Raw genomic sequence first — 24009 nt, forward strand, 5'->3', positions numbered from 1 at the left:
CAATGCTGTTGACATCTTCACGCCTGGTGGTAATAACTGCGACATCAGTACTCTTGAAATCAACTCTCCAAGCATTTATGGCAACCAGAGACTACATATCGGTACTGGAGTCTCGTATACTGGCCCATCAGATGATGGCCTTAGGGCTGGCTTCAGACTGTTAAACTCACGGATACCTCGGAAGCCTTCAAATATAAGGGCTCCAAGTATACCTACTGTTTCTGTGTGATGATTTGGGGAACATATGTACAACTTATGAATTCTGGTTGATATCATGAAGTTATTTTGAAGTTGTTACTATGAAAATTGCTGTATCACAAAAGCCCCTTGTCATAAATATAAAGGAAAGGGTAAACACCTTTAAATTCCTCCTGGCCAGAGGAAAAACCCTTTCACCTGTAAAGGGTTAAGAAGCTAAGACAACCTCGCTGGCACCTGACCAAAATGACCAATGAGGAGACAAGATACTTTCAAAGCTGGAGGGTGGGGAGGGGAAACAAAGGGTTCTCTCTGTCTGTGTGTTGCTTTTGCCGGGACCAGAGCAGGAATGCAGGTCAGAACTCCTGTAAACAGTTAATAAGCAATCTAGTTAGATATGCATTAGATTCTGTTTTGTTTAAATGGCTGATAAAATAAGTTGTGCTGAATGGAATGTATATTCCTGTTTTTGTGTCTTTTTGTAACTTAAGGTTTTGCCTAGAGGGATTCCCTATGTTTTGAATCTGATTACCCTGTAAGGTATTTACCATCCTGATTTTACAGAGGTGATTCTTTTACTTTTTCTTTAATTAAAATTCTTCTTTTAAGAACCTGATTGCTTTTTCATTGTTCTTAAGATCCAAGGGTTTGGGTCTGTGTTCACCTATGCAAATTGGTGAGGATTTTTATCAAGCCTTCCCCAGGAAAGGGGGTGTAGGGCTTGGGGAGATTTTGCGGGGGAAAGACGTTTCCAAGTGGGCTCTTTCCCTGTTATATTTGTTAGATGCTTGGTGGTGGCAGCAATAAAGACCAGGGACAAAAAGTAAAATAGTTGGTACCTTGGGGAAGTTTTAATCTAAGCTGGTAAAAATAAGCTTAGGGGGTTTTTCATGCAGGTCCCCGAATCTGTACCCTAGAGTTCAGAGTGGGGAAGGAACCTTGACACCCCTCTATCTGTGTATCCACCAGTGCTGACAAGTTTTAAGCATTTCCCAGACAGGTATATTGGTGGGTCACTAGAACTCAATGACTATCTAATTCAGGGTGAAGTACTTTGGGACAATGGATTGGCTGGAGCCTGGGAGAAGGTATTTCCTTCACTCGTGTAAAGGGGGTGGGGGAAGTGGAGAGAGTAGAAGTTCCCCAAGAAAGGCAAAGAGACAGAAATGACAAAGCAGGAGGGACAGTTTAGGGTAACACATAGAAAGTTTGGGCAGGAGAGGGGAAGGGGATGAATCAGCCAAGTCAAGCAAGGTGAGGTGGGGGGAGAAGGCTCCATGTTTCAGAACCAAAATATGCTCTGTAACAAAAGGACACAGATGACCTTGACTCCAGCTCAAAGAATGCTCTGGAGTGGTGAGGAAACTGAGGCAGGGAAATGCACAGAGGGTTTATCATTTTTGTAAAGATCTATGTATTTATTATGTGAGTAAAAAAAATTAATGGGTAAGAACCCTGTGCAAAGAATCTGTGTTTTATAAATTGCACCAACCACATGGCCCCTTGAGGTGGTGAACCACAAGGCTCACATCTTTGGGTGGAGTTCAAGAAGAGGTTGTATTTGAGGCATGGGAGAGTTCAGCACTGGTTTTAAGTGCTGAGCAATTGGATAATGTAGTTGCAACTCTAGAGAGGATGCTAGATATAGGGGCTGCATCCCAAAAGTGTGCTTAGGACCCCAACACAGGGACAGTGCCTGGCCTCAGTTCAGACTCTCCTTTGTTTGCAAACCACCTTTCCCATCTCTGTAGTGTTTAGTCCCATATCTGGGACTGTAGAAGTGGGATACACCATCCAGTTTATTTGTACCCCTTCTTCCCACCCTCCCTCCCCATCCCACTTCAGGGACCCCTTCTCATGAAGAACTTTGGTCCTGGAGGTTCAATCTCTCCTTCAGATGGGAGCCATAGGTGATGTTATGCAGAATTTAAGATGGAAGGGTTTTTACTATGATTATTTCCTAATCTTGAAAGCCAAGGGAGGTCTCAGAATTATTTTAGACATGCGTCAGCTCAACTACTATCTCAAAAAATAAAGTTTTGCATGGTCACCCTGGCATCCATTATTCCCTACATGGATCCTGGAGACCCTCAATGTAAGAGATGCCTACTTTCATGTGTTGATATACCAACAGCAGAGAAAGTTCCTCAGATTCCTACTGAAGCACTCACATTACCAATTCATGGTGCTTCCATTTGACCTGCCTGCAATTCTTTGGGTGTTCACAATATGTATGGCCGTGGTAGCAGCATTCCTCAGGAGACTAGGAATGCAGGTTTACCCTTACATGGATGACTGGCTGGTCCAGAGCTCAGGTTATATTCAGCGTTCAACTCATTCAGTCAGCCTTCAAGGCCTTAGGCCTCCTGATCAATGGAGACAAATCTATCCTTTGCCCAGTACAGAGGACAGAGTTGATAGGGGCTGTGTTGGACTCTACCCAGGTGAGAGTATTTCTCCCGAAGTCAAGATTTCAATCTATTTGATCTCTTGTAACAAACCTCAAGATTCATCCAATCACAGCCCAAAACAGTATGAGGCTACTAGGGCACATGGCAATGTGCACATATGTAATACAACATGCCAGGCTGCACCTCAAACCCCTCCAGATGTGACTGGCCTCAGTGTACTTGCCAATCCATCTTCATCTGGACACTGCTCATGGTACATTTGTGGGTTCTAATTTAACTGAATTGGTGGTTAGATCCTCTCAATATTTGTCTGGGTGTTCCCTTCCTCTGCCCTCAACCATTGATGACTCAGATATGTTGGCTCTAGGGTGTGGAGCTCGCCTGGGCCCCCTCCTAACTCAGGGTATTTGTTCCTTGACAGAACTCACTTTTCATATCAATGTCAGAGATTTCAGGGAGATTCATCCTGCCTCTCAGGCTTTCTTACCTCATATCAGGGGGAGAAACCTGTTTGTATAGACAACACTGCAGCAGTGTTTTATCTCAACAGGCAGGGAGGAGCTCGCTCATCCCTCCTATGTCAGGAAGCAATTCACCTGTGGGAATTTTGCACAATCCATTCAATCAATCTCAAGGCCTCTTACCTTCCAAGTGAGCAGAATGGGCTGACTGCCTGAGCAGGTCTTTTCCCAGTCACCATGATGTAGCCAGATACATTTTCGAGCAGTGGGAGACTCCCCAGATAGACCTATTTGTGAACAAGTACAACAGAAATGTCACCAGTTCTACTCCCTGTAAGGCCACAATCTGGGCTCCATCACAGATGCCTTCCTGCAACCCTCGACAGTAAAGCTTTACTACGCTTTTCCCCCAATCCCACTCTTACAGAGTGCTGCTAAAGATCAAGCGGGTTATATTAATAGCCCCAGCATGGCCCTGTCAACATTGGTTCTCCACTCTACTGGACCTCTCAGTGGCAACTCCAGTCTCACTGCCGTTGCACCTGGATTTGATCTCTCAGGACCACGTTTGGCTGCTCCCCCTGAACCTGCAATACCCTCATTTAATGGCCTGGAAGCTCCATGATTAAATCCCAAAGAGCAGATTTGCTTGGAGCAAGTTCACCAGATCTTACTAAAGTAGCAGAAAGCCCTCCACTAGGGCCATCTATCTGTCAAAATGGAGGCAGTTCTCCATCTGGGCTTGTCAAACCAGAGTCTCGCTGATGCATTCGTCCATCCAACAAATATGCAACTATCTGCTAAACCTGAAACAGGAAGATTTAGCAATTTCCTCTATCAAGGTTCATTGGGCAGTAATATCAGCTTTCCACCCTTGTGCAGATAACTGTTCTGTTTTTTCTAACAACATAACAATTAGATTCTGTAAAGGCCTGGAAAGATTGTACCCTAAATTAAGGGAGCCCATTCCCCTTTGGCATTTGAACTTGATTTTGTCCAAGCTTATGGTACCACCATTTGAGCCTTCAGCAATGTGCTCCTTATTACACCTTTCATGGAACTTGATTTTTATAACTGCTATCTCTTCTGCCAGAAGAGTCTCCCAGCTGCATTCCCTCACATCTGATCCACCATATACTGTATTCTTTAAAGATAAAGTGTACTTATGCCCTCATCCAAGTTTTCTCTCCAGTGTAGTTTCTTGGTCTTGGTTTACCATGATCCCCACTCTCAAAAATAATTAGGTTGTTTCTTTGCCCACATCCTTGATTGTGAAAAAGTTTGGTGAATTTATGAGTCAGTCATATAGGTGGGGTAATACATGGATCTTGCCAGTGAGGCTGTTCCAGAGCTAGAACTTTAGTAAATGTCAGTACAGACAATGCCATTCTATAAGGACGAGTAATGCAATTCCTTGATTGATCAATCACAAACTGGAGGAATTTCTGATATTTTATCTGAATTGGTTTTCACAAATACTTGTCTTTCAGATTCATGAAAGCTAGAAAGGAGCCTGATTCCACATCTGCTATTGCTGATCTCAGTTATTCCCGTTTGAATTTTTTATATAAACACATACATTTCAAACCCTTCTTTTGTGATAATGAAGTATAATGAATAGATTTTCTGCCTGAACTCATCAAAGGTGGCAAGGGATTCTGAGGATAGGGCTGATCTGGAGACATGAGTCAAGGGTCTGAGTTTTTTGGCAGGATATCTAGAACATGGGGAAAACACAAGATGAGGGCTGGGGTAATTTGAGAAGTTGTTATACCTTGTGCCTTTGCACCATTATTTGAAAGATCTAGTGGCTGATGTTGCGTCCTGCTACTCCTTCCTAAATGCAGACATTCTTCCCCCTTAAAGGCGGCAAAGAGTTTGTGGAAAAGAGTCACATATTGCTCTTGGAAAGTTGATTTGAACCCTGGCTTCTGTTGTGTCCTGGAGAAAAAGCACCCTCTGGACTTAAAGCTTTAGAGGGTAGGAAAAGAATACTTTTGTACTTTTCTGTTATATGGACCGACTTTTCTACTCTTTTTCTCTCTCACAAATGTTGGAAGGTGATGATACTGCTTTAGGTTTAGGGCCAGCTACCTCATTTACAATAAGATCCAAAAATAGCCTGCAAAAGAGAGGGCCCAAGAGCCTTAGTTTTGAGGAAGAGTCTCCTGCCAAGGAGAAAAGCCACACAGATAATCTAATGACCACAATTAATACCATTATCTGTAAACTAGATTCTTATCTATGCCACAGATTAGGCAACTGCTTTTGTGGCATACTGAAATGTTTTCCCTTATTTTCCTAGGTCTTCAGGAATGTGTTAGATATTATAAGGAAAGGTCCAGGTTTTCGAATTACATGTACAACAATGTGCTGTCTATATCTGTTGTCATCTAAGATTTAAAAAAAGAAAATTTACCTCAAAGTAATTCTTTTGATCTTTGCTGAAATGCAACTGTAAGAAGTTTCCTTTCCCAATGTGCTCTAAAATGCTATGTAGAATCAAAAAATCATCCACTTCCTGGGATTTAGGTTTCTTAACAACAACAATGTTCCACTCAAGACTTCTCCCCAAGCTTGTCTACACGTAAGAATTGCAGGTCACCTAGCCCAGTGAGTCAGCTGAATTGAAGTAACATGTTCCCAGTAGGATTAACATATGGTTAACATCATGGAATTTCAAGCAAACTATGCCAGACTTACAAAAATTTGGAAAAATAGAGTATCTAAGGCTACGTCTTCATTTAAAAAAGATGTGATTTTACATGAAGATAAGCTATCTCAATGTACAACCCTAGTGGAGACAAAGCACTGTTTTTACTTTGATGTAGCTAGTTTTGTCAACCCCATATGGGGAAACAGGGCTGCTGATGTTAATTATGTTACCCTTCTTTTTCCAGAGAAAATTAGTCTCTCTAGTCAACGGGAGATATTAAAGGTGACAGTAATTGTGTATGAAACAGGTTTAGCAAAAGCAGTGAGAAAGGAGTCTTTATTAGGGATTCAGATTTTTAGAGATCTGAAAAGGAGGATTAAAACTATTAATTAAATACAAACATGGTGACATAGAACTACATAGTCTTTCAGACAAACCCAAAATAAATCCTTCAGCAAAATCTAGATCTTGGATTTGAGCATTTTTAATAATATTTTCTGAGAATTCTTTCTATACTGAAAAACATTTATTGAAAATTCAACCAGTTTCCAAGGTTCCTTCCTATCTTTTCCTTTGGTTAATTAATATTTCTTTCTGCACAATCTGTGTTTTTTAAAACCAATTAACTTTGAGGACATAAAATCTAACCTAATTTTAAAAGAATAATTTAAGTCTTGAATTGCCCCCAAATAACTTCTCCTTATTAAACACTTATATTGTGGTGGCACTAGTGGCCAACCAGCTTGAAGCCCATTGTACTAGGCACTATGAAAACATATTGTAAATGACAGTCCATGCCCCCAAAAGCCAACGTAATTGTGGAAGGAGAATGTTTGTCTAGTAGAAGATACTACTCCTGGAAGTTAAGTAGCCTCTAAGGCCACAGAAAATAAGGAAGACTCTGATAGGAACTGATATATGAAAGTTTCCATATTATTGTGGTCCTAAAACTCTTTGGGTATTCCTAATAGATCAGTGAAATGTCCTCTCTTTTCTTACCACGATACCCCCCTGTATTTTTTGTTTACGTATTAGTAGTATGATAGCAAAGAGGTGGCGTGGGGGGGGGAGGGGGAGAAGAGCGGGGTAAGGATATATTTCCTCAAGGCTTTGAAAAAGGCTAATAGCTTTAAATGCCCACAAAGAAGGAAAAAGTGTTACTGCAAAAACAGGCAACATTTTATGCTAAGTATCAAAAGATTGAAATATACCAGATCTATTTTAGCTCAGTACCATAGCTCTGGAATATTATACACTTTAAAAATATATTATACAGCAATCCCAAAGGCAAACACTAAATTATTATTCACCAATTAAAAACTTATTCTGGAGTAAAGGACATTAAAACAGTAACTGACACCACCTGCATTGGTGAGGGATGCAGATAATGAACCACACTTCCCCCCCCCCCCCCGCACACTTGTACTGCTCCTGAAATCACTTCAGTAGCAGAGCCAATCAGCAGGGTCCAGGCAACACTCCAACAGAAGTAATAGTGGTATCGGGGGAAGAATCAGCTAATCATTCTCCACCACCACCAAGTCCTTTTATGTTTGTTTTGGAAAGGGCTAAAGTAATATGTCTAAATTTGTCCCTGTGGATTGCAGTGCTTGCGAGAAGGCATATCTTTCTCATTTTCCAAATCGGAAGAAATAGAAATTGACCCTTCTTCAGAATAAGATCTCAAAAATGTTTCAGTCCTCTCAAGATTTTTCCTCAATTTTTTATTTGCTTTTGGTGGACCTGGCTGCCAATTTCTCAGATGAAGTGACAGAATAAGAGATCTCCTTTATATTCATTTTCTTAGAGAAGGAAGGTTGAATGCAAGGAACATAAATACACTTCTCAGATAGGGTTTTACCCAGGTAAACAATTATTTCTGGGAGCAGCTTTGTTGAGTGGGCACTTACCTCAAGGAGTGCAGCATTCCTCTTGCCTTCGTAAGTCCTGGACTCATCTGTCTAGCTCTGCTGTGGAAAGGGAGCTTGGAGAAGAATGCCACTCGTTGTTTTTTACTAGGTCTTATGCATCGACATAATACCCTGATGTCTCCCACAGTCAAAGGAAGAAATGAGTCCACTGAGGGAGCAGAGTTTACAGCCTGGTTCCATCCAGAAAGCAAGGCAGGCAGTGAGGAAAACGGAGAACCCAGTGAAGAGAAAGACTATGGGAAACCACTTGGCAGGAAAGAATCTTGTTAATTTGTTTGGTTAGAATACCTGTCTTCAAACAGAGAGAGAACCCATCTGTTCAAAATGAAGGCTTTGCTAAACAGAAATAACACTATAAAATGTTCTTCACCTTACGTTTTGTACAACATCCAGCACAGTAGCGGCTAAGTGATTCCCAGGTAAATAATATTTACATAGTGAGGATCCTAGTGAGCTTCATGGAAATATCTGCACTTTCCTCTTCCCTGGTTGGAGGAGACTCTGGTTTGATTAAATAAATATTTGGGAAGAGTTGGTTTGATGTCTTTTTGGTATTTGAGAGGTTTGTTTGTTTTACATCTATGCAATTATGATGGGAAAGCTTTCTCAAAGAAAAAGAATCTGAAGAGTTCCCTAAAGGTGGGTAACCTCCACCTTGGTCCAAGTTCCTATGGGGACCTCACTTCATAATTAGGATTCCCTCAAATGAGAATCTAGCTATTATGTGCTTTGTACTGGGTTTTGTGAGCTGCACTGTATCAGAGCAGCACAGGTGTCTTGGTGGTCATGAATTAAAATGTTACTGGGTTGTAATTAATTGATGGCCTTGAACCGACACCAGAAGTGGACTGGGAGCTGAAGGATGGAATGAACTGTGAGAATGCTATGCTCATACTAGCCTGGCCTGCCTTACCTGATCATTTATTATTGCTGATGGCAGCATAGTCAGTATTTGGATTCCTCCTTTTGTTGGGTGAGTAAAACCACGTCCTTCACTTTTTATTATAGCCACGCTTGCAAATATGACTTGATCTGGCCTTTAGTAATGATGTCATTACCTCCATTTGTTTCCTGATCTCAGTAATCAAAATATTTTTTTGGAAATCTATGAACAGAATGTACAATGTAAATGCACAATCAATAAATGTCAACTTATATTTGCTAAATTCTATTACCGGTAGAAATATTTGGTGGGAACACTGCTTAGGTATTACAAAAGATGTGGTGGTAGCAATGATGGCAGTCACAGGGGAATTTGGCACTGACTCTGTATAATAAATAACACAAGTGTCTGTGACAAAAACAGCTCAGAGCTCCCATTTCTAGTCATTTGGATTGGCCAACTGTACAAAATTAAATTAAAAATCCTTGGTAACAATGGTTTACACTAAGTTTATCTTTAAAAGATTACATTTTTTTTACCCAACTGAGATGAAGGTATAAACACAGATAAATTTAGATACAGTCTGCAAGATCAACAAAAACCAAATGTCTGGATTTATTCACTGTGCAGAATGTAAAGACTTGTTTGGTATTAAAAGGTACTCATTTAAAATTAGTGTAGTTTACTGTTTGCATAAGAAAATTACATACTTGCAGCTTAACTAGTTTATGCAGTTTCTTTGCAATTATCCTTACAATGATACTTGTCCTGATAATAACTTCTGTGGAATGTTTAGACTTCTCACTTAAAAAACCTAAACCCCTATGTATTCTGTAATACAGTAACTGTATTTACACTGCTGTGGGGTATTACAAATACATAGTAGTCCTGTTCTGCATTCTATATGTACTGGCCAGGATGTATATCTGATTAAATGTGTGTATTATGATGTGTGTATTATGGAAAATGAAAGATTAAAGTGCACTAAAATATGGGACATATGGAGATGGTGACATTCCAATGACAACACTGTAATACATTCTTTATTCAATGTATGCATGTTCTTTCAAAACAGTAGTAAAAAGTTTTTCAGTTGTTTATCTCTAGCATGAGTGGTTTACACTATGTTTTGTGGTATGTATTTATGCGAGATTTATAAGGGCAGGGAAAATGTACACTTGTCATTTTGAAACAATAGCTTTTTTAAAAAATAACCCAAACTTTAATTCTCCTGAAGTTTTACATACAAAGAATAAATGAATTATGATCTTATTTTCCTCAAAAAATTAACATCTAACATTGGTGCAGGATTTTAAATTATATAAAATCTGCTGTGTGGTAAATTAACATGTTTTTTAACATGAATCCTGAGTAAGAGTGGAACATATAGCATTATTGACTAAAAATAAAATCCCTTCATGATTAAAATTGAACAGTTTTTATGTTCTACCACAGAACAGCAAGGCAATATATAATGAGAGCCTTGTATTCAACAACTGTCATGAATAACCATTGCAAACCTGAATATTTTCAGCAAAAATAAAATGGCAGATTATGCACAACAGTAAAAAGCATCAGAAATAGATGCACCTGGGATTTTTTTTTAAACCACAAAAATTAGAATTTAGCTTTTGTTTCACAGTCATCAAATGGTTAAACCAATCTGAGATAACTGCATTAGGTAAACCATTGCACTGAGTAGAGACCCCCAATCAGGCTTGTACTGCAACATTAATATTGGTTTTCATATAGGCACAGACTTCCTTTTTATATTCATGTTCAAAAACAACATGAAGTACAAATCTCAAAATATTATTAGGATCTACCCAACATTTCCACATAAGCAAAAAGTTCTGGCCACTTTGGTAAATGAAGTTACTGAATTTTTTTAGAACTGGAGGTACCTCATGGAAAATAAGAGCTCTGAATTCAGCAAGGCAGCATTATATCAAGGTATTTGTACACCAAGAAGGGCAGGGAGAACTTTGCATCATGGTATACGATATTCAATCTTTGAATAAAATTTTATATTCCATGTGGTGAAAGTGCATAGGAGTGAGATTCTGCTAAAGCAGCAAGAATCCTCTCACAGTATTAAGGCCTTTCAACTGCATGTTAACTGTGTTAGTCTATAGTTCAGCACAGTGAAAACTGAAGATATGCTTTCTGCTATTGTACTGTACATCAGTCTGAAGTCTTCTCAACATGATTTCTCCTCTCCTAACTGTCGTTCCTCTTCTTCATCTGCTTCCTCAATAACCTGAATTTCATCTGTTTGAGGTAAGGATGAGTTATCTGGCTGCAGTTTACTCCCTTCAGCTTTATTTTTTTCTTCTTCTTCAATCACATTCTTCCATATTTTGTGATTTTCACTCAGATGGTGCATTAGCTGGCAAAATATTCGCCTTCTGCCTTTTTTTCTTTGTAGTTCTGTAAAATTACAAACATACTTTTTTCATTTGCTAGCCACAATCAAATACAGGGTAATTATATTCTCTGTTTATCAAACCCAGATGCTACTCTGTAAACCAGGTGTAGGTTTGGACTCAACATAGCAAGAAAGAAATGGATGCTCCATCACAGCAAATATTGACATTCTATCTTTAATATCAAGTTCCTAAGGAAATTGGAAGAATTAACTAACTTCTATCTGAGGTTGCAAAACCCTTTCTAATTTTAATTCAGAATTAATTGCAGGAGATAATTTTATTCCTGCTTTCATACAAGTAGCCAAAGTGAATGGGCAAAAATAGATAATTATGATATATAAGTTCAACCAAGTATTGCCACATCCAAATCCATTAAAAAATCCTATGCGTATCTTAACTTACTTTGACCAAAATCATCTTCCATTTCTTCATCTTCACTCTCCAATTCTTCTCCATTTTCATCTTCAGCACTTTCTATATCATCCTCCTCTTCATCAAGCCATTGGCCTGGAAGCAAGCCAGCTGCATCACAGGAATTACAAAGGGGGCCAACTATGTGAGTAATAAAAGATTCTTGTAATTTTGCAAGTTGAGGAGAAGAACGGTCCATGAAGGGGCTAATAGGTAATCCAAGGCTTGCCTCTTCATCACCCTGAAAATTTTAGAAATTCAAAATTACTTTTAAACTCAGTTTTTAAAAACTGACTAGACACTGAATTGATGGTGTCTTCTTTTCTTAAAGAGAAATTAATTTTTTGAAAAGCTACTCTTTAGCTAAGATTACTTAATAAACATGGACAGATACTAGACAATCTGGGCACTATCATGCATGAGAATAAGGGGGAGTAAATTCTCCCTTCACTTTCCTGTGTGGCATCGATGGGTCACTACTCTTGGCATAATGGGGAGATGTGGCTCTGAGGGGTCATTGCTTCTCCCCCTGTACAGGTGGGCACAGAGGGTCGGATCTTTGACTCCAATTGCTTAGCTCATGTATATAGGAAAGGGGAAGATAATCTGCTACTGATAAAACATAGTACTAAATTACTTCCTCCCAGGAGAGAAGCAGGGGAGAGAAGGAAAGGAATTGTGACTCTCTGCAAAAGAAAAGATTCTTGTAATTTTGCATTTTGAAGAAAAGAACAATCCACAAAGAGGCAAACAGGTAACTCTAAGGCACAGTTTCTTCCCTTAGCTCTTTTCTGAAGCAGCATTGTTTTTGTACACAGGACTATGCCTAATGGCACAAACTAGCCAATAGGGTCTTTAACTTCTGTCCAAAAACTTGCCAATTTTTGTAATTTTGCAATTACATTTTTCAAGTTTCCTGCTGGAACTGGAAAAATGACTATTGAGGCAGATATGAGTACTGCAATTGATTCCGCGTAGCAGTAAAGAGTTGGGTGAGTCCATGTGAATGTTCTGTGGGGTACTGGTTTCCATTACGACCTGTGTGTCATCTTTGTTGTTGCTAAACAAGCAGAACTCAGAGACAAAATCCAGCAATTTTCTCTGTATTTTTGGGAGGGGTCCCAGGTATGCAGCTTCTGCAACACTATCACTGATGTTAATGAAACACCGGTTGAACTGAAGTCTGAAATATAATTTGTGTGGCTATAAGTACATGTTTCACCAACTCCATGTCTTTTTGGACTATGGATTAAAAGGTCTACTTGTTAGCCTCTAGAAATTGGTCAACAGCAGAAAGTATGTTACTCCAGAGATTATAATTACAGTTGGCTACAACTTTGTAGTAGTTCATGTTTAGAACTTCTGCTAATTAAGATTTCATGTCCTTTTCATCCAGCTTCTGTTCATACTTATTAGGATGAGGCAAAACTGAAGGGCTTTCCACCCATATTCATCACAGGATTCAAGGAATTACCATCTGATTTCTGGTTACTTAATAAAGGTAGCTACACTTCCAAGCACAGGCTGGTTGAGCCTACAAATTCATAGGGGGATTCCTCAAGTGCCAGGTTATAAGAAGGGTCACTCTTCCTGTGTGTTGCAACTGCATGATATCTAACAGCTGATAGAATTTTTCCTGGATAAAAGACAACAGAATATTCAGATTCCATGCCAGGCACTGAATTAGCTCCTTAAGGCCGCAATGCTACTCCCACCAAAGTCAATGATAAAACTCCTAATGACTTAATAGATAATAAATGAATTGAATCCCACATCATCTGCTCTTCTAAAAACTCTTATTAGTAAGGCAGACCTACAGGTAAACTGAAGCTTGAAACTCATCATTCATCAGTTGAATGCTGATGTCCTTCCCTCACTCTTTGTAAGCAAGGGTAAGAATTAAAAAAGAAAAGAAAATTAAAAAGCAGCCCAGTTCCTACTACTTGCTTCGTAGGAGTGGATTAGCTGAACATTTCCCCCAAACCAGACAATTACCTAGAGAATGTCAGGAACCACTGGAGAACAGGTGCTGAAGAAGCCCTTTGAGCTCACTGCTTTGATATAGCAGAGCACCAGGTGGAAATTATAGACTTTTGTCCAAAGGGAATGGTTCAAGTACCAGATAGCTTCACCAGAGCTGTTCAAGTAAACATCTCCAGATATGTGATTAAAATCTGAAAGGGAAGAAATGCAGTCTGATGCAAAGATGATGCAGAGTTACCATCTAACTCAGATGAAGTGCTGAATACAGAGCACACGTGCTTTCCATTTGATGATGAGAGCTCAGGTCCTGAAGAGGTGTTGATGATGCACAGGTAAATGGTGGACTTCAGAGTGAAATCAGAGAAGAGGAGGTTACTTACCTGTAACTGGAGGTTCTTTGAGATGTGTGTTCCCTCTGTATTCCACTGAGGGCTACATATACGCACCATGTGCCTGTAGTCGGAGAATTTTGAAAGAAGTGTCCATTGGTCCATGTATGTGCTCATCTCGTGCTTCTATCCAAGGTGATAAAGGGGAGGGCAGTCTGACTGAGTCTCCAGTTCCTTTTAACCATGAATTTGACAGATCCGACCAAAGCAGAGGGGAAGGAGGACAGAAAGTAGAATACAGATAGGGACCACAGACCCCAAAGAATCTCCAGTTACAGGTAAGTAACCTCCTCTTCTTCGAGTGATGATCCCCAGTGTACTCCACAGAGGGTGATTGACAAGCAGTACCTAAGTTGGAGGAGGGTGTGAGGATGAGGGGAGAGGCTGTTCTAGATTTGATTTTGACAAATAGGGAGGAACTGGTTGAGAACTTGAAAGTGGAAGGCTGCTTGGGTGAAAGTGATCATGAAATGGTAGAGTTCATGATTCTAATGAATGGTAGGAGGGAGAACAGCAAAATAAAGACAATGGATTTCAAGAAGGCAGACTTTAGCAAACTCAGGGAGTTGGTAGGTAAGATCCCACAGGAAGCAAGTCTAAGGAGAAAAACAATTAAAGACAGCTGGCAGTTTTTCAAAGGAGACATTAAGGGTACAAAAGCAAACTATCCCATTGCATAGGAAAGATAGGCTTAACCAGGAGATCTTCAATGATCTAAAAATCAAAAAAGTGTCTTACAAAAAGTGGAAACGAGGTCAAATTACAAAGCATGAATATAAACAAACACAAGCATGTAAGGATAAAATTAGAAAGGCCAAGGCACAAAACAAGATCAAACTAGCTAGAGACATAAAGGGTAACAAGAAAACATTCTACAAATACATTAGAAGCAAGAGGAAGACCAAGGACAGGGTAGGCCCATTACTCAATGAGGGGGGAAAAACAATAACAGAAAATGTGGAAATGGCAGAGGTGCTTAATAACTTCTTTGTTTCGGTTTTCACTAAGAAGGTTGGTGGTGAAATGCCAGTGAAAACGAGGTAGGAACAGAGGCTAAAATAGGGAAAGAACTAGTTAAAAATTACTTAGACAAGTTAGATGTCTTCAAGTCACCAGGGCCTGATGAAATGCATCCTAGAATACTCAAGGAGCTGACACGAGAAGATATTTGAGCCATTGGCGATTATCTTTGAAAACGCATGGAAGACGGGAGAGATTCCAAAAGACTGGAAAAGGTGAAATATAGTGCCAATTTATAAAAGGGAAATAAGGACAACCCGGGGAATTACAGACCTGTCAGCTTAACTTCAGTACCCAGAAAAATTATGGAGCAAATAATGAAGCAATCAATTTGCAGACACCTAGAAGATAATAAGGTGATAAGTAACAGTCAGCACGGATTTATCAAGAACAAATTATGTCAAACCAACCTAATAGCTTTCTTTGACAGGATAACAAGCCGTGTGGTTAGGGAGGAAATGGTAGACATGGTATATCTTGACTTTAGCAAAGCTTTTGATACTGTCTCTCATGACCGTCTCATAAACAAACTAAATTGCAACCTAGATGGAGCTACTTTAAGGTGGGTGCATAACTGGTTGGAAAACCGTTCCCAAAGAGTAGTTATCAGTGGTTCACAGTCATGCTGAAAGGGCATAATAGTGGGATCCCACAGAGATCGGTTCTGGATCCAGTTGTGTTCAATATCTTAATCAATAATTTAGATAATGGCATAGAGAGTACATTTATAAAGTTGAGGGCAATACCAAACCGGGAGAGGTTGCAAGTTCTTTGGCAGATAGGATTAAAATTCAAAATAATCTGGACAAACTGAAGAAATGATCTGAAGTAAACAGGATGAAATTCAGTAAGGACAAATGCAAATTACTCCACTTAGGAAGGAACAATCAGTTGCACACATACAAAATGGGAAATGACTGCCTAGGAAGGAGTACTGTGGAAAGGGATCTGGGGGTCATAGTGGACCACAAGCTAAATATGAGTAAACAGTGTAACACTGTTGCAAAAAAAGCAAACATCATTCTGGGGTATATTATCAGGAGTGTTATAAACAAGACACAAGTAGTAATTCTTCCGTTCTACTCCGCGCTGATTAGGCCTCAACTGTGCCAATTCTGGGCATCACATTTCAGGAAAGATGTGGACAAACTGGAGAAAGGCCAGAGAAGAGAAAAGGTCTAGAAAACATGACCTATGAGGAAAGACTGAAAATATTAGGTTTGTTTAGTTTGGAGAAGAGAAGACTGAGGGGGACGTGATAACAGTTTTCAAGTTCATAAAGGTTGTTACAAGGAGGGAGAGAGAAAAACTGTTCTTCTTAACCTCTGAGGATAGGACAAGAAGCAATGGGCTTAAATTGCAGCCAGGGCGGTCTAGGTTGGACATTAGGAAAAACTTCCTAACTGTCAGGGTAGTTAAAAACTGGAATAAACTGCCTAGGGTGGTTTTGGAATCTCAGTCATTGGAAATTTTTAAGAGCAGGTTAGACAAACACCTGTCAGGGATGGTCTAGATAATACTTAGTCCTGCCTTGACTGCAGGGGATTGAACTAGAAGACCTCTTGAGGCCCCTTCCAGCCCTATGATTCTATTATATTCATTGCCTGAAACCTGTCTATGGGCAGGTATGCTCGTGCCATGGTTTAGGGTACCCCTGATGAAATCTAGCGATTGCGTGGGTTGAGGATCACTTGTTGATGTGGATGCTGACTCCCAGTGAAAAAAGGTGGCTGAGTAACAGAGAGGCTGATGTGTGGACTTCCTGTTGGGACCTGGCAGCCAAGAATCAGTTGCCAACGTACGGAAAAACCAGAAAAACTAACACCTGATGTGAGCTGCTACTATGGAAAATACTTCGGTGAAGACACTGGGAACGGTAGCTAACCCAAAAGCAAGTACCCTGTTTTGGAAATGGTTGTTGCCCACCATAAATCTGAGAAAACATCTGTGGGTGGCGTGAATATCTATGTGGAAGTAAGCATCTTTCATATTGAGTGTCATGAACCACATGCCTTTCTCAAAAGGATGATATTATTGCTGCCAAAGTGACCATACGAAACTTGAGTTTATGGATAAAGCGATGAGGTGGCAGAGATCAAGGATTGGTCTCCAACCACCTTTTTTCTTGGGTATCAGGAAGTAAGTTGAGTAGAACCCTGTTCTTTGATATTGTAGAGGAACGTGTTCTATTGCTCCCTGCTGTCATAAGGAGTTCACCTCTTGGACAAGAATACTGTTTTGAGAGTGGTCCCTGAAAGGGGGCGAGAGGTTTGGACGAGGTAGTATTACAAACTTGATCATATAGCCAGGGTTGATGATATTCAGCACCCATTTGTCTGTTGTTATAGACTTTGAGTGTGGAAAAAAAAGCGCTAAATGACCACCAAAGAGAGTGGAACTGTCATGAGATGTTAGGATTGGTGGTTGGCGGCGCTCAAGCTTACCCAACATGATTCATCCTTTAGAAACCGAAATAATTTAAAGCAGTAACAGAAGGAATAACCCCCAAATAGTAAATGCTTTGTACCCCCCAAATTTATAATTTATCAACAACCAGTTATATTTTTTTAAAAATAATTCTTTCCATACCTACCTGCTCATAAAATTCATTAACAATGCCTTCTGTCCATTTCAGGTGCAGATCTCTAACTTTTGCAGGGCCGTTAATATCTGCCAATTTGATACATATTTGACAAACTAGCAGGCGGTCATTCTCATTGTTCCATTCTATACCATGACTGTTTAGATCACTGGCCTGTTTGAACAACATAATTTTTTAACAATGTTGGATACTCTTGTAAAGAAAATCTATATATCACTTTATTACATTTTTAAGTCTTTGCAGAATATTACCCTTTTGTGTTAATTTTTCTGTAATATTTTGTCTTGTGTAATCACAAAGAGCTTTTTTTTTAAATGAAGATAACAGATGTTACCACAAGCAGATAACTAGATGGGAGATAACTGTTTTGAGGTTTAAAGAAACTGTAATGAATTGAAAAAACAGTAATTATGTGCTATCAGTTTCCCTCCTTTATAGGTTTGTACTGCAGTAAGTGTGCACAGTTATTGCACTGTAGTACTAACAGTAATTAGTATATTATCTTTATTCCCCATTTTTCAATCTTTAAAAGATATTTTCCACTTAAGATCATGATTTTCATATATATAGACTGAACTGGTTTAATTCTTTTCTTAATCTACTGGCAATCTATAGTTGAAATCTAGAAAATGGATACTTTATTTCATGTTTGAATGCTAATTTAGGATGTTTATTTCTCCTATTATGTGCAAAACAGAGAGATTGTAATGGGTATTAAATACATGCATGCAGAGGATATTCTGATTCTTAAAAACTAATACTTTAATGAATAACAGTTTTGAAGGTTTCTACCGATAAATTTCAGAGTAGCAGCCCTGTTAGTCTGTATTCGCAAAAAGAAAAGAAGTACTTGTGGCACCTTAGAGACTAACAAATTTATTTGAGCATAAGCTTTCGTGAGCTATAGCTCACTTCATCGGACTTCATTGGCATCCGATGAAGTGAGCTGTAGCTCACGAAAGCTTATGCTCAAATAAATTTGTTAGTCTCTAAGGTGCCACAAGTACTCCTTTTCTTTCTACTGATAAAGGAAATATAAAAATGGGATGTATTAAGTGTCAGAGTGGATTCTATACTCGTACTTTAGGGTATGTTCACCAGTTTGATTTTTAAAAGGTTGTAAGTACCCTCAATTATGTAGCACATGCTTTAGCTAGGTCTTCCTACTGGTGTGCTGACATTTACAGTTCAAAGTTCTTTAAATTTAACCTATTAAAAGCAATAAACATTGAGCAACAATGCTGATAATAGTATGATCTCATAAGCAGCTACGCGCAGGCATTAACTTGTGTAACAAACCTTGGCATTAAATTCAGCAAGGAAATCAAAATGTTTCTTGAGATCTGTGGCAAGGATTGCTTCGATCACTAAGAAACGAAACCGTTTGAATTCCACATGATCAAGATTAGGTAGAAAGTTGTATTCTGGTCGAGATAAAAAGAGATTCCATGCAGAAGCAGCATGATGGTTTTCTAGGACTGATCTGTCATTGTAGAGCACAGCCTACAAAGAAATGAAAAACAAACAGGCGATTTAAGATTCAAAATTAAAAGAGGAAAAGTGTAAAGGCTAAATAATGACATTTTCGTTTAACATGGGTGGTAACTAAAACACTAAGTTGCATTCTAGTTCTGAAGGCTGAACTGAACAAAAGTCTTCTTTGTAGGCAGACATGCACAGGGAAAAAATAATCAGACCAGTCTTATTTTTATTCCTGAAAATATTACTGTAAAATTATTACTAAGAAAAACATTTATATAAATATAAAATATGCTTCATATGTCACTCCACTTGTTGCTGCAGTGAATATAAACTAATATGTCTGCCTGATGTGGAGGAGGGTGTGAAAGAAGATGCAGAACAAAAGCTTAATATATCAAGGCAAACATTTTTTTAAAATATATTTACATTTAGGTTTTATATTTTAACTAATTTTTTTTATTTTACCTTTAAAACAGTACTCCTAAGTGAAAAGTTGATTAACTGGCTTTTTTAAATGAATTATTGGCCAGTTTACAATAGTCCTCTCTGGTGCCTCCTTATAGAATAACTACCATTTGTAAAAAAAAAATGATGAGACAGTCTGCTTATGCTCTAGCTTAATCCCTAGCCAGCAATTACTAAAATTGAAGCTTAGCTGAGGGGGGAAAAAAATCAATATTCTGGCAAGACAAGCTTTATGTGTAGTGGTCAAATTCTGAACAGGCAATGTTACATTTTTGAATGAAGGAGATAGCATAACTGTAACCAATCCACAAACTAATTAAATTAATAACGTACATAAATACAGTTCAAGAAAAAGCCAAAGCCCTCTATGGGAAAGCAACTAGACATATTAATTCATTTTAACAATGTGAAGTCTGTTGGATGGACCAAAGAATCATTCTCCCAAAACCAAGTAGAGTAAAGTTTCTATAGTTGAATCACATTTATATGAACTAAATTAGCAAAGGATATAAGGTAATATGCAATGGAATTTTTTAAAATTTGGGCTTGCCCCATAATTTACCTCTGTAAATTGTACAAAGAAGACTTGAAAAAAATTTTATCTTGGAAATATCAAACCTATCAAGTCAGGTTTCCTTAATTTTGCTAAAGGTCTCTAAAGGTTCCCACAAGCATGTGCACTGAGTTCTAACAACTTAACTGAAGGGGTGGGATGCTGAGTTTTCAACAAAGGCTTTGTTACCTCAACATGTTCAGTCAATGGAGTTAAATGGGTGAAGGAAAAACAAAGTTTTATACAGTCTGTTGGCCAGTGGCATATCAACTATTAGAAAGGCAATGGCTTAATTTGTAGATGGCAGTATGGTGCTCTACTTCTTTTGACATGCAGTCAGAGGTAGATTTTGTGAAAATCTGGTACTTTAAGATTACATATATTGCATCCTGCATGGTGCTCTATATGCCCAAACAGTGCACCCCCATCTAGATGGCTATTTTTAGCAGGGTAATGTCCTGCTGCCACCTCACTGCTGGGCCTTTCCCCACTGAAGTGAAAGACTCTGGCAGCAGAGATAGGCTTCTGTGGGGGAAGCAGCAGGGAAAGGCTCTGGCAATGGGGAGCTTCCAGAGCATTTCCCCACTGCCTCCTCCCTGCTAGAACCTTTCACTGCCATGTGAAGCTATGCACCGCAACGTGGACACAGTTTGCTTTTTGCTGTGGCATGTAACTACACATACCCTCTATGTCACCACCAATGGTGTGCAACATAGATGTATGGTAAGATTTGGAGTGAAAATATTCTGAATTAAATTAATATCCTGAAAACAAATGAATGTCATTTATTAGCTTCAAATATCTTCTGGTTAGTCTCTTGATTCTATTCAGGGTTCAGTTATATTTGTATATCCTGTATATGTTGTCTCTCGCTGAAATTTTATGTAAATATAGGCTTTGTCATGTGTACTCTGCTGTACTGATATCTCTATTTTCTGACATTTTTTTCTGAATTCTTCCCTTGGTGATATTCAAACAAAGCCACCAACAGACATCAATCACAGCAAAACTGAATTACTACTAATCTCTCCAGTTGTTTCCATTTCTTTCACACAATTTAGACAACCCTGAGTTTACCATCATTTCTATTACCTCACATTTTGGAGGAGTATATGGACATTGATTTAGAGCTTAAATAAATAATAGCGTCTGATCTTTTACCTAGGAAATGAGCGCAAGCTGATGTTCATGCTTAATGAAATAGAAGCCAAGTTTTGATTTATTCTTTGGTAAATCTTGGATTATTTAATGCTTTTTACATATATCTTTCAGCAGCTTTGCTGCATCCAGTGCAGCTTGTTCAGATGATACTCTCATGTTCATAAAAACAAGAGTTTAGGTTGTAATCTCCTCAGGACAGAGCTTATCTGTTCCTCTGTTTGCATAGTGCCTAGCACAATGGGTCCCTACTCTTGGTGAGCATGCATCCTCTATGCCAGATATTGGAATCCTTTGGCCCATGACTGCATTCCAGTTGCCCTCGCACCTGCCACTCCTTCAAGGGCATAAAAGTGTGGAACAATACCAACTAGCTCTCAAGCTCCTTTGCCCACTGGAATCCCCATCCACACAGATACACACCTCGAAGAGCACCAGCTACTGCAAAGTAAGTAACAGCTTTTTCTTCTTTGAGTGATTACCTATATGTATTGCACTCTTAGTGATTCCTAACTAGTGCTCGCATGCTAGGAAGTGGATAATCAGAGTCCTATACAAACAACGATTGAAGAATTGCTTTGCCAAAGTAAGTGTCAGCTCTGAAAGCCTCCCTAATAACACAGTGTTTTATGAATATATGAATTGAACCATAGGTGGTGCTCTACAAATTTCAGAGATGGGGACATTTCTGAAGGAAACTACAGATCCATCTTGAGCTCTAGTGGAGTAAGCTTTTAATGTTTCTGGGAGACCAATCTTCACTATTTAATAACACAGTCTGATGCGTTCTGCAATCCATTTGGACAGTTTCTAGAAAGAAACTGATTTCCTCTTTACTCTTTCAGCACAGACTATAAATAACCTAGTAGAGACTAAATGATTCTATCTAAATAAAAAGAATGAAATTTTCTTTCAGAATCACTAGCATGAGGTTTGGGAAAGAAAATAGGTAAATGAATGTTCTGATTAATATGTAAGTCAGATGGAACTTTACGTAGGAATCTTGGATGTGGCCTAATAGAGACCTTATCTCTATGAAAGATGGTGTATAGTAGACCTGCCATTAAAGCTTGAATTTCTTCTACCCGACAAGCAGAAATAATGGCCACCAAAAACTATGCTTTCATGGAAAGATGATGTAAAAAACATGCTAATGATTAAAATGGGAGACCCCATCACACTGCTAATACCACATTAAGATGCCATTTGAGGATGAGGGGGTTCTCTAATTGTAGGGAATACATGCACAAACCCCTTCAAAAACTAGACACCACAGGGTGTGAAAATACTATGCAATTTTGAACTTGAGGATGACAGAGATATACCTGCTACATGAACTTTCACAGAATCAATTAGAAAGTCCAGATGATTTTAGTGAGAACAGCTAGTCCACAATGAATGGAATGTCCATTAGGAAGGCTGAGACATAACGTTGTTTGCCCAAATTGGGAATTGTTTCTATTTGCCACTGTAAGTCTCAATGGAGTGCTTCATACTATTTATCAAAATATTCTAGACATATCTAGAGCAAGGCATCTTAACATCAGTTAAGCAGTTAGCATCTAAGCTGCAAGGGGCAAAGATTGTGGGCCTGAATGAGGGGTCTTCCCATTGTCTTCAGAGATCAAATCTGAGACTAGTGGAAGCATTACTGAAGTCTGTATCAACAGCCTCAGTAGCTCTGGGAATCAGAATTATCTGAGTCAGTCTGGTGCTTTTAATATCAACATTGCTCCATCCTGCTTGGGTTTTCTCAGAGTACACGGTATTAAAAAAAAATTGGTGGGTAAGCATACATCGGGCCCTGAAACCATGGTATTAGGAAAGCACCTGATAGAGACCCTTGACTCTGACGCCCTCTTCATCAAAAAAATGTTGCTTTCTCCTTTCCTGCACTCCCCCCATTTCTTTGGTAAACAAGTCCATGACTGGGTGACCCTTCTTCTGGAAAATCTGTTGAATAATTGAGTTCTTAATAAACCATTTGTGGGTGGAAGAAAAATGTCTGCTGAGCTGATCTGCAAGGGTGTTCATTAGTCCTGGTAGATAAACAGCAGTGACAGGTACTTGATGGATATTCCAACAGCTGGATCACTTTCTGACGTAGAGGAGATGATCTGGCTCCTCCCTGCCTGTTTATATAGAACACTATAACGGTGTTGTCTACCATGAACTGTATAGAATTGCTCTGGATTAGAGATAAGAATGCAGAACGTGCCAGATGAAACACACCAAGTGCTTCAGTCAACCTCTTAGGAAGCTTCTGAAATGTTCTTTAGTCATCTGGAGGAGCTGATGAAGATGAAGCTACAGCCTCATCAGGTGAATACAATGATATTGCAGGAGGAGGAACATCAGTGCGATGAATCTGTTCCTCCTCAGAACAGTGGAGCTGCTGCTGAACAGGAGAAACAGGAGGCTGCTGATTTGTATGAGGTCTGGTAGATTCTACTGAAAAAAGTTACCTTGTTCTGGGCTGTGTTGATGACACATGTCTTCTTCGATTTTCAGAACCCAATATGGCCATGAGTGTGGATCACAGGCAAAATGCTTGGGAGGCCAGGGAGGGGTATACCAATGTGAGTATCACCATATGTCTTCCTTATTTCTGCCTAAGCCCTAGAAACCCCACCAGGTGTGAAAAAGGCTGGGGAGTACAAAGAAGAACTCTCTTTACTTTCACCTGAGGGTGATGAAGAAAAAGAATAATCCCCTCTTCATAGGGGGAGACATTCTAACAGGAGTCCCAGGGTGGTCTGTTCCTGAATCCTTCAACAATAGACCAGAAGAAATGCCTTGTACCGACTTGTTAGCTGACCCAGTACTGACAGCAGTATTATGACTCGTGCCAGTGTGGGACTCTGGGAAATCTGACAGTATTAAATTCCCTGGTGCCATAAAGTTGGGTGCGGGCATGGTCAGTACAAAAGACACCAATTCAGAGAGCTTTGGTGCTGAATGATGTACCAAGACTACT

The 24009-nt window shown here is 39.2% G+C and overlaps 1 protein-coding gene across 1 annotated transcript in view; it reads right to left on the reverse strand.

The window, feature by feature from the left end:
- Positions 1-9555: 9555 nt before the first annotated feature.
- PDE3B (phosphodiesterase 3B) overlaps positions 9556-24009 on the reverse strand; it is a 249828-nt gene continuing 235374 nt past the window's right edge. The window contains exons 13-16 of the mRNA XM_007057098.4: positions 18674-18877; positions 17366-17527; positions 11372-11621; positions 9556-10970 (exon numbers count right to left, since the gene is read on the reverse strand). Of these exons, the coding sequence (XP_007057160.3) occupies positions 10741-10970; positions 11372-11621; positions 17366-17527; positions 18674-18877 (846 nt within the window). The 3' untranslated portion in view covers positions 9556-10740. The remainder of the gene's footprint in view (positions 10971-11371; positions 11622-17365; positions 17528-18673; positions 18878-24009) is intronic.

This window comes from Chelonia mydas, chromosome 6, assembly GCF_015237465.2.
Source record: "Chelonia mydas isolate rCheMyd1 chromosome 6, rCheMyd1.pri.v2, whole genome shotgun sequence".
NCBI lineage: Eukaryota > Metazoa > Chordata > Testudines > Cheloniidae > Chelonia > Chelonia mydas.